At 42.8% G+C, this 12012-nt stretch overlaps 1 protein-coding gene across 2 annotated transcripts in view; it reads left to right on the forward strand.

The window, feature by feature from the left end:
• BLVRA (biliverdin reductase A) overlaps positions 1-12012 on the forward strand; it is a 51387-nt gene that overhangs the window by 17866 nt on the left and 21509 nt on the right. For both annotated transcript variants that reach the window (XM_072965265.1, XM_015250299.3), the window contains exon 3: positions 11018-11139. In XM_072965265.1, the coding sequence (XP_072821366.1) occupies positions 11018-11139 (122 nt within the window). The remainder of the gene's footprint in view (positions 1-11017; positions 11140-12012) is intronic.

A 12012-nucleotide genomic window follows, 5' to 3' on the forward strand; every position in this document is an offset into this window, starting at 1 on the left:
TCTGTTCTCATGCTCCCTGGCAACCAGTGTCACTGGTTTCTTGACTGTCTTTTCAGAGAGATTCTAAACATATACAGCAAGTATTTTTTTTCTTTCAGCTACCCCTCCCTCCTTTCTTTAACGCAGACTATAACAACTTATACGGGTCTGTATTTTGCTTTCCTCACCCCACAATGTATCTTGGAGATCAGTCCCTTCTCATACACAAGGAACTTCCTTGTTCTTTTTCATGGCTGTGTAACATTCCATTTCCGAGGCACACCATAATTACATAACCAGCCTGCTGTTAACAACATATCCATTCTTTTTAGTCTTCCGCTGTTACAAGCAAGGCTGCAGTAAACATGAGTCATTTCACTTGGGTATACACTTTAGAAAGGGATTTACCCAAGCAAAGAGTATTTGCATGATAAATATTCCCAAGCTGCTCTCCACAAAGGTTACCTGCTTTTTTCTCCCCCCTGCAACATATGAACACAGATTATTTTCCCATGCCAGCCAATGCATTGTCTAACTTTTTGATTCTTGTAAATGAGTGAAAAACATGCACTTGTTCTTCTTGACCTATTTGGAATCTTTCTCTGTTTTTTTTTATAAGTAAGTTCATTTGTATTGTATTTTAGATTCCACATGTAAGTGATAGCCTATGATCTTTTTCTGACTTACTTCATTTAGGATGATAATCTCTAGGTCCCGTCTTCATTTTTGAAGGGTAATTTTGCAGGGTTCAGAATTTTAAGTTGGTAGATTTTTTTTTTCTCTCAACCCTTTTCAATATTTCACTCCATTCTCTTCTTGCGTGCATGGTTTCTGAGATGCTGGATATACTTCTTTGTTCTAAGGAAAGGTGTTTTTTGCCTCTGACTTCCTTCAGGATGTCAAGACGTTACTTTTTATCTTTGATTTTCTGAATTTGAAAATGATATGCCTGAGTATTGTTTTGGGGGACTGGCATTTATCCTGTCTGGTGTTCTTTGAACTTCTTGGATCGGTGTTCAGTGTCTCACATTAATTTGGGGGGAAGTTTCAGTCATTTTTGTTTGAAATACTTACGTTCTTTTCCTTCTTCCCTCTCCTCCTGGTATTCCCATTACACGTATATTACAGCTTAGTTGTCCCACAGCCCGTGGGTGCTCTGTTCTCTTTTTTCCAGTCTCTGTTCTCTTTGCTTTTCAGTTTTGGGGGTTACCATTGCTGTGTCCTCAAGCTCAGAGATTCTTTCCTCAGCTGTGTCAAGTGTCATAAGCCCATGAAACGTTGTCTTCGCTTCTGTTCCATGTTTCTCATCTCCAGCATCCCTTTTTGGTTCTGTATCAGGATTTCATCTCTCTGCTTACACTGTACCAGCGTTCTCGGATGCTGTCTGCTTTACCCATAGACCCTTAGCATGTTAGACATGGTTGTTTTAAATTCCCAGTCTGGGAAATCCAACATCCCTGCCATGTCTGGTTCTGGTACGTGCTCTGTCTCTTCAGCTGTGTTTTTTGCCTTTTGCTGTGGCTTGTCATTTTTTCTTGATAGCTGGACGTGAGGTGCTGTGTAAAAGGAACTGTTGTAAATGGGCCTTCGGTCACGTGGTGGGGAGGTGTGGGGGAGGGGAGCGCTCTCTAAGCCCCATGGTTACCCTGGACTTTGAACTTTACAAGTCTTGCTCAGTTTTCTCCTCCCTCCTTACGTGGGAGAGTGTGACTAGTGGGGGCTGGAGCTGGATATTTCCTTCCCTGAGGTCATTTAGGGTCTCATAATGCCCCAGCAGGTTAGGGTCTGGTTAACTAGTTTCCCATGAGGGCAGGCCTGGTTGGGAAGAACACGATGCTCTGGTGTATCTCAAAGTGGCTCTTTTTCCCTCTCCTTTCTGGGGGCACAAGGGGGAAATTCCTCTAGTATTTCCTATGGGAACCTGGCCGAGCTCCCAGAGGTAAGTCTCACAAATGGAGAGGGTCTCCTGTGCCTGGGGCCCTCTTGGGGTCGCAGGGCTGTTCATACGGAGCGTCCACAACTCATCTGTTCCAGTTCAGGCTTTCCTCCTGCAGCTCTCAAGTCTCTGCTCCACTAAGTTATTCTCTGCATTAGCCTCTCTGTCTCTGCAGTCTTGTATCCTCATCTCTCTTCAGGACCCTAGATTTAGCTTCAGTCACTGTTTCAGTCTGTTTAGCTGTTTTCCGGTTGCTAGGATGGCGTGGCAACGTGCGGACCCCTTACCTGTGGAATGGGAAACCAGAAGCCTTCATCTCTTTGATCCGCAGTTTCCTTCCAGAACATGAAGCCTCGTGCGAGATGAAGAGGTGCCAGTAAAATGGTCTAGCCAGTCATTTTTCTCAAAAATATTCAAGTTCTTTCCCAGAGAGGAACTCAACTGAGCATGTCAAGATTTCCACCCTCATCCTGTCTCCATGGGTCAGTTTTGCAGGGGAATGTCGTCTGAACGAAACTCAGAAGCACTTTCGGTCTGACACAGCGCAAGCCAGGTTTTATATACCAGTTTGCGTGTTTTGTTGACTATCGAAATGGAAAGAGCAACTCGGCTTCTTATAGGTAATGAAGCTGTTAACCTTGTGGCTCTTTCAAAGCTAATAGAAATTCTGTTCCTGGTTGTTTTCTGGAATGTAGTAACTCAGTAGTTCATCTCAGGGATGCCATACATATTCAGCCTCATAAGGAGATGGCTTGTGTCCTTCTCTTGGTTAAAGAAGAAACATACATTCGATCAGACACGTGTGTTTTGGCCGTAAAGTCCAGATTTCTCTGTTGAGTGTCTTACTGCTTCTTTGCACCGGAGACGATCAAAAAATTATAATGAAAACCTAGACTTGTAACCCAAGAAGGAATTAACTGGGCTGAATTGCCTGTTGTCAGTTGGGCATGGTGGCCACTGCCTTCCGCATTCTCCCCGGACTCAAAGAAGACAAGCCTGGAACTACATTTCCCAGGGTTCTCTCTCCTGTGTGACGTTGGCCAGCTAGAGGCACTCTCGCGAGATTTGGAAGGCAGACGAAAGACTATCATCCAGGGGATGCAGTTGCAGGCAGATGTGTGAGCCAAGGCTTAGCGGTAGAAGGCAGGCAGACTCCTGTAAATCACCTGCTCCTGCGCCGCAGGCTGAGGGAGGCTGCAAATGTTTCAGACATCTCGGCTTCCAGGAAGCTCTTGAAAATCACTTGCTTCAGTACAGCAGGGAGATAGCATCTCTGGCTTTAGCTCCCCAGTGGTAGCAGTGGATGTATAAGCCTCTAATTTCCTGTGTTAAAATGTTATGCTTAGAACTCGTTGAGTGGTTTCTCTTTTCTTGTGGGGTTTGTAAGTAAGTTGTGTAACAACAATAGTACAAAGTCTGGGAGAGAGAAGATGGAAGTATACTGTTATAAGGTTCTTACGTGTGAAATGGTGTCATGTTACTTTAAGGTAAGCTGTGCCAAGTAAAATATGTGTCATATAAAGGGCCTTAAAATATATAACCGCTACAAAAGTTACAGCTGTTAGCCAACAAATGAGATAAAATGGAATTGTAAGAAATACTTTATTCATCTTAAGGGAAGTCCGAAAGAGAGGGAAAAGGAACAGATTGGACAAATAGAACAAACAAGAAGACAGTAGATTGAAATCCAGCCATATGAGTAATCACAATGTGAATTGTCTGAACACTTCACTAAAAGGCAGAGATGGTTAGGTTGAATAAACAGACCTGACAATATGCTGCCTAGGAGAAATTCACTTTAGATAGAAAAACACACATTGGTTAAAAGTAAAGGGATGCGAAAAAAATGTTCTATGCTAACACAAATCAGTGGAAACTGGGAGTGGATTGTTAATATCAGACAAAATAAATTTCAAGGCAGAGAATACTCCTAGGAATACAAATGGGCGTTTTAGAATGATAAAGTGGTCAATTAATCAAGAAGACATAACCATCCTAAACATTTACATACCTAACAATAGAGCTTTGAAATATGTAAGTCAGAAACTGATAGAACTGTTAAGAGAAACAGACAGATCTACAGTTGTATTCAGAAATTTCAATACCTATCAATAATTAATGGAATATGTAGACAAAACTAGGATATAGAATAAAGATATAGATATAAGGATAAAATAGGATATAGAAGACTTGAATAACATTATCTACCAACTTGATCTAATAGACTAGTGGAACAATCCACTCAATAAGAGTCAAATATACATTCTTTAAGTGGGCTCCATTTACCAAGATAGACCATATGCTGGATCATAAAACATGTTCAAAATTTTTTTAAAGGATTCAGATTATTTAAACAATGTCCTCTGACTGCAACAGAGTTAAATTAGAAACCCATGATAGAAAAATATCTGGAAAATCTGTAAACATTTAGAATCTAAATAACATACTTCTTAATAATCCATTGGCCAAAGAATTAATCACAGGGAAGTTAGAGAGTGTTGATAACTGAATGAAAATGAAAGCAAGAATCTCACAGTTTGTGGGGTGGCAGCTAAAGCACTGTCATCACTTACAGGGAAATTTATAGGAAATTGAATGTCCATTTTTGAAAAGAAGGAAGTTTCCAAATCAATAACCTGAACTTCCACCCTCAGCCACTTAAAAAAAAAAAAAAGCAGCAGCAGCATATTAAACCACAAATAAGCAGAAATTTTGAAGTAATAAAGGTAAGAACAGAAATCAATTCAATAGGAAACAGAAAAAAACAATGAGAAAAGCAGTGAAACCAAAAGCTGTTTTTCTGAGGTCATCGAATTGATAAACCTCTAGCTAGGCTGCTCAGGAAAAAAAAAGAGAAGACATACGTTACCAATAATAGAAATGAGAGAGAGGATATTACTACAGAGTCTACAAATATTAGAAGAATATTAAGAGAATATTATGAATACCTTTATGGGTACGAATTCAGTGATTTAGATGAAATGGGCATATTCTTTGGAAGATTCAAACTTCCAAAGTGTTTTAAAAAAGAAATGAGCCAACTGAACGTGTATTTGTATGTATATACACATATATTCTAACTATACCTATTCAATAAATTGAACCTGCAATTAAAACCTTTCCACAGAGAGAGATTCTGCTGGACTGAAGAAGCAGGTTGCCATGGTGTCAGCTGCTTATATAGAAGGGCATTTGTCAGTAGACTTCAGGTGCCTTCTAGGAGCTGAGGCCTCTAACCCACAACCAACCACAAGGAGCTGAATTCTGCCTGCAACCACGTGAGTCTGGAAGAGAACCCTGAGCTCTGGATGAGACTGTAACCTGGTCAGCTCCTGATTGCAGCTTTGTGAGACCCTGAGCTGAAGACCGAGTAGAGACAGGATCAGATTGCTGACTCGCTGAAACTGTGAGATAGTAAGTCTGATAAAAGATCAGAGTGCTGTACTTGGGCAGACTCCTTTCCTGATCATTTGCAGCTGAAAGATATGACCAGAAAACAAGATGAGTTTCATATGGCTTATCATTTGTGAGTTTCATGAACTGCTCCCAGTTCTGCAAAAGCCAGTGCCAACAGGGAAAGCATGGAACACTGGCATCCAGCAGCTATTCTAGTTCAAAATGATTCGAGATCAGCCACTCTGTCATCCAGTCAAGAAATCTTGCCCAGAGCTGCCAGCTCTTCCTCAGAAAGGCTGAGACAACGTAGCCTTCCACAGGCACAAATGGATCCCCCAGAGTTGTCAGTTCCCACGCATAATACAAGGAAATGTAGACAACAGGTTTCTCAGACAAGCTATGCCAGCTGGATTCCCAGTGTAGCTTGCTCCCAGCCCATGGCGGATGCTGTGGTGGCAAACATTTGTATGCTGGTTGGGAGTACGTGATATTATGTGCAACACCAAGCTGCGATTTCAGCTCAGGCCGCATCCAGTGCCAACCCCGCCCCACCTAGTGCTTCCCAGCCTCTAAATTTGGCATGTGTTTCTGGAGAATAATCTCCACCAGCTCCAAAGCTAGTGGTCCAAGAAAACTGACCCCTGAATGAGAACGCTAAACAAAGATGTCAGTTGAGGCTGGCTGGGTTGGACTGCCTGTTCTCAAAAGCTGTCTTTCTCTTTAGCATTGTGTATTTCTCTCCTTCCGTTCATCAGTTCCGCCTACAGGAACAAAAGCCGTGCTGCTGGTTCACGTTCAGCAGGTTGGATGATTTCTTGTTGGGCAAGAAGGAGGTCAGCTGCGGACTCCCTGTAATAGTGCCAAAGTGAACAGTGATGGGGAACACATAGAACGATCTAGAACCTGGAGAAGTGGGTCATTTTATGGATGATGGGCTTGACGACGAGGATGGGGAAGGCATAGGTGAAGATGCTGGTGCTATTCAGAGACCAGGATTAATGGCTTCAGCTTGACCTCATCACCACCTTCTTTTCCTCCCTAATGCCAGGCAGCCTCCCAGGTCAACAGTTAGGCTTGAAAACTGCCAGCTGGAAAGAAGGGCTTGACTTTAGGAAAATATTTTAAACAGTAGTGCAATTAAAAAGTATATGTGTATAAAACCTTTTAATTATCATGTAAGAGCTTTTGTTTTTCCCTTTAAGCTCATACATATGAATATTGTAAGCACAAATGGATTACTAATTGTATGCTTTAAAAAAAAGGACTAACTGAACATAGTGTAATGATTTTGGTCTTCCAGGTTTTATTCATTTCAGATATATTAGTGGGTCTTATTTCTTTAAAGAGCTGCTTCTTGTATAAATTTCTATAGTTAGTAGCTTAGCTGTTCAATGGGTAACTTAATATATTATCTGTTTTCTATGAATTATTCTCAGAGTTTTAAATGGATGATCTCGTAGTTTTTAGTAAAGAATGTTATTTACCTAAACTATGCTAGTAGCATCTTGTCCCGCCAGAAACTTACCAATAATCTCAATTTTATTGCATAAAGGAAACCTATTTTAAGGGGATGTATTCCATCAATCAGAATTAGCACCATAAAGAAAAAGCAGCTCTTTAGTGGAATTAACAGTGCTATAAAGTGTTTTATACAGGCAGTATAAAGGGAGTACTTTTATAAAATCAGAAATACTGGAAATCATTCTTCATTACAAGAAAAGAGAACAGACCAGTAACTCTGATGAACACAGACGCAAACATTTTAAATAAGGTTTTGGCAAATAGAATCCACAATATATAAAAAGGATAATACATCATGACCAAGTGAGGTTTATCGTAGAAATGAAGGCTGTCTCTATCTCAACAGACTTGCAGAAGGAAAAAAAACACATGATCACATCAGTAGAATAATGAAAGGCACTTGGCAAAATCAGACCATTTATAGTTTAAAAATCTAAGCAAAATATGAATAAAAAGAACTATGCATATCCTGATAAGGAGTATCTACAAACAAAAATCTACAGCTGCGATCACTCTTCACGGTGAAAGATCAGATGTTGTCCCCTTAAGATTAGAAAGTGCGCAAGAGTGTCCATTCTTGCTACTCCTGCTCCAAAATCACACTGGAGTCCCACCTAGTGCAATCAGGCAAGAAAAAATTAATAAAACACATACAGATTGGAGAGAAAGAAGTAAAACTTTACATCTCTGTTCACATCTGACTGTGATTTATGTGGGAAATCTAATGGAATCCACAAAAAAGCTGCTAAAAGTAATATGAGTTCAACAAGGTTGCAAGACGCCAAGTCAGTATATAGAAATCAATTGTATGTCTCTATGCTCACAATGAACAATTGGAAATGGAAAGTAAAAAATTTTATTTATAATGCCACTAAAAATCATTTTTAAAAAGTATAAATCTAATAAAGTAAGTGCAAAATCCATACCCTGAAAATAATAGAATGAAAGAAATCAGGGACCTAAATAAATGGGGAGATATACCATGTTCATGGATTAGAAGATTCATTATTGTGAAGGTGTCAGGTTTTTTTTTTCAAACTGATTCATAAGTTCAGTGTTATCCCATTCATAGTCCTGGCGGGAAGTTTTGTGTTTATTTTGTTTATTTATTAGAGATGACAAGATGATTCTAAAATGTTTATGTACAGGCAGGAGAACTAGAATTTTGGAAAAGAAAAAAATTGGAGGACCCACAGTAACTGACTTCAAAGCTTACTGTAAAAGTACAGTAATCAAGACAGTTTCCACAAAGGCACCAAGGCATTTCAATGGAAAAAGGATGGTCTTTCCCAATAAATGATGTTGAAACAATTGGATATTGTATGCAAAAAAAAAAAGAAGACGAAGAAGAAGAACTTTGATGACTTCCAGAGAAGATGGCACATGAGCTGGGTTTAAAGTCCAGGTACATTTAAATACAGGCCTTGCATACCCTGCCTGGTTGTAGACAGCTGATGCAGCCTATTTAATACATACCTATTTCAGAAGCTGCCTCTCTGCTTAAAAAAAAATTTTTTAAAGAACCTTGATTCATACCTTACTCCATATGGAAAAATTAATTTAACTGAGAACATTAACCATAAAGTAACTAAAACTAAAGTAAGCTAAAACTGTGAACCTTAAACCATAAAACTTCTAAAAGAAAATATAGGAGAAAATCTTTGTGACCTTCGATTAGCCAGCAGAATAATTCACTTGAAAAAAATCTGGTAAATTGGACTGCATCAAAATTAAGAACTTTGGCTCCTCAAAAGTCATTCTTAAAAAAAAAATGAAAAGACAAACCACAGACTAGGATAAGTTGTTTGAATATTACATGTCTGGCAATGAATTGTGTCAGAAATATATACGAGCTCTAAAAACTCAGTAAGAAGACAACTGGGTGGGGAGGTGGGTGTAGCTTAAGTGGTACAGCGCATGCTTAGCATGCATGAGGTCCTGGGTTCAATCCCCAGTACCTCCATTCAAATAAATAAGTAAATAAACTAATTACTCCCCACCTCCAAAAAAAAAAAACTAAAAAAAAAATCAAAAAATTCAAAACAGTATTGCTGTTCTAAGGTACACTTTGGAAAAAAACAGTTGGGCAATTTCTCATCAGGTTAAGCCTACACTTGCCGTATGACCCAGCAAACTCATACCCAGGCACTTACCCAAGTTAACTGCGAACTGTGCTTACGCAAAAGCTAGGACATGACTCTCTATAGCAGCTTTATTCATAATTGAGTGAATTATGAATTCGTTTGAACTGGAAGCATCAGAAATGTTCTTCAGTTGCCAAACAGGTAAACAAACCAGTATATGCATACAATGAACTACCACTCGGTAATAAAAAGAAAGAAATTATTGATATGTACAACATAGGTGAAAAATGCATTGTGTTAAGTGGAAGCCTGACTCTAAACACTACGTATTTGTGTGATTGCATTTACATGGCGTTCTAGACAAGGCAAAACTTGGGATGGTAAAAAAAAAAAAAAACAGTGGTTGCCTGGGGTGGGCAGGAGCTGACCACAGAAGGGAACAGGTAATTTTGGAAGCGGTGTCTTGATTGTGGTAGTTATATGACTGTATGTTGGTCAGAACTCATAGAACTGTACACTAAAAAGGGCGGATTTTAGTATATGCAAAAAAAAAAAAAAACCTAGCTGATAGCATCAGGGAAGTCTTCACAGAGTGTAAGATGCCCCGGTCTTGAAAGCTTGGAAGGCGTCCTTTCATGAACAGCAGGGAGAAGCTTGTTCCAGGCAAGGTGCACAGGATTTGCAAAGACTTAGAGGGAGCAAACAGTCCTGGGTGTTCTGCACACTTTCAAGTCGTTTGGAAGATCTGGAGCCTAAAGTCACACAGCGGGGGAGGCGGCCTGAGGGCGGTGCTGGGGAAGCAGGCTGGAGCCAAGTTCTGGAAGGCCTGCCTCATGTGTTTGGTAAAGAATGCAGGCTTGGATTTTTTTTCCCCCTTTAGTTGGTGTCTTACAGTTTGAGCGGCTGCAATGAAGCACTGCAGAGGTTTCTCTCCCACAGTTCAGAGGCTGGAAGTCTGAGATCAAGCTGGGATCTGCTAAGAGCCCCCCGTCTGGGCTGGAAACTGCCATTTACCGTGTTCTCCGTGGGCGGAGAGCAGACAGAGGAAGCGAGCTCTCTCGTGACTTTGAGAAAGGCATGCCCCCACTCATGACCTCACCGCATCCTAATTATCTCCCAAAGGCCTCACCCCCTAATGCCACCACATAAGGGGCCAAGGTTCCCACATAGAGCATCCTTCAGTCCATAACAGTGGGGAAAACGGAGGTCTTTGACCAGCAGAGGGACCTAGTTTTCACCTGAAGCATCTGCTCCTGCAGGCCTGTGGATGACGCACTGGAAGGGTGAGCGCAGAAGTAGGGAGACCACATCGTCAGGCAGGAGGCAGAGAACTGCTGGGCCAAGACCCGAGCAGTGGACACAGGAAGAGGGGCGGCCTCAGTGGCTAATGGTGACACCCAGATGACAAAGATGAAGGCAAGGGGGCGTCGAGAGGGACATTCCCGTTTCCGTGCTTGGAAACCTCCAAGAACTGCGTTTGAGGGATGTGTAGATGGTTTTTATCCATTTGGACTATACTGAGTTGCCATATGGTTTTTAAGAGTCGGCTTGATTTTTCATTCTATTTGCCTCCAGCCGTGTACCCCAATAATGAGTAAGCTGCCTCAGTAGGGTGGGGGTGACACTGCACTGGTGAGAACCCAGAAAGCCATGGGGGGGTGCTGAGTAGAGTGACAGCTCCTGCTTTGCCCGAGTGTCGTGTCTCCCCGCATCTCACCGAGCAGCTGTGGCCTCCCAGCTGCATCAGAGTCACACATCCACTGGAGGGGGGATGCTAGAAAGACAGAGGTGCCAGACTAGGGCCAGGCGTGGCTTAAAGGGGTCGCTGTGGTGACTGGAGAGATGGCAGAAGTGGAGAGCCCAATGCAAGGCGCCTCTTCCGTGGATGACACGGGTCAGAGCAGCTGTAGGAATGTCCTGGGGGAGCTGACTTCTCAGGGAGTGTCTTATCCGCCCTTCCATGCTGCGGCTGCGGCTGCTTCTGTGCTCTGGGATGGCTTCTCGCCGCGCCTCTCTGGACCCTGGCTGGTCCTGCCGATGCGTCTCTTGTTTTGCCTGGACCGTTTATTTCTAAACCCCGCCTTGGTCGCTTGTGTTTCAGCCGGAGAAGAAGTTCGGCGTGGTGGTCGTCGGCGTTGGCAGAGCCGGCTCCGTGCGGATCCGGGACTTGCGGAATCCACACGCTTCCTCCGCTTTCCTGAACCTGATTGGCTTCGTGTCCAGGTGAATCACGTTTGCTCTGTGCCTTGTCGTTCCCAGGAGGCCCAGGGAGATGGGCCAGGCGTCGGCGCACAGCGATTCTCCAGAGCTAGGAGAGAGCCAGCCAGCTCCGGGGTCATTCCAGAGAACCGTGCAGGCTCAGCCCCACAAGATCTCAAGTTCAGACGAGTCTGGGGACTAAACAGGGCTGGGCCTGCCACTGCGGTGTGCAGCGGGTCAGCCTTGAGGGGACAGTGAAGGCAGAGGCAGGCAAGATGGGCACAGGGCTCGACAGGGACAGGAGGGGGCCCAGCGAACCCACGTGGGTTGCCCTGAAAGAAGGCTCTAGGTGTGTTTCACCCGTTACCATGACAGCCGTCCCTGCAGGGCTCTGCGCTTTACAAGCATGACCAACTCTTGGATCCGTGCCCACTTCACAACCTCTTTACAGGTAAAGAAGCTGAGCCAGAGAGAGTGAGTAATTTGCCTTAGGCCACACAGCTGGAAGCAGACTTCCGTGCGGGTCTATTTGATTCCAAAGCCCATCTTTTAAACACTGTGTCTACATTCCCCCTTTGATAATTTTGAGCCCCGCTTTCAAGGATTCATTGATCTCCTGTAACTCAGCCAAAACCAGGCTTCTTACTGCATTTCTTCACCCGTGCCCCACCCTCAGCGGCTCCCTCCATCTCCCACCCCTTCCTCACACACACACACACACCAGTCAGCAAACTAACGCCACGTAACATCATTTATCAGTAGGGGTTGTGAACTAGACGAGGGCCCTGTGTCGGCCAAGGTGATGTGGAGAGCAACTCAGGCATGTCTCTGCTTACTAGTGCTTAAGCGAAATCAGCGAAGAACTTACAAAGCATAGGTCATTATTGTGATGGTCCA

The sequence above is a fragment of the Vicugna pacos genome, chromosome 7, assembly GCF_048564905.1.
Source record: "Vicugna pacos chromosome 7, VicPac4, whole genome shotgun sequence".
In the NCBI taxonomy this organism is placed as follows: domain Eukaryota; kingdom Metazoa; phylum Chordata; class Mammalia; order Artiodactyla; family Camelidae; genus Vicugna; species Vicugna pacos.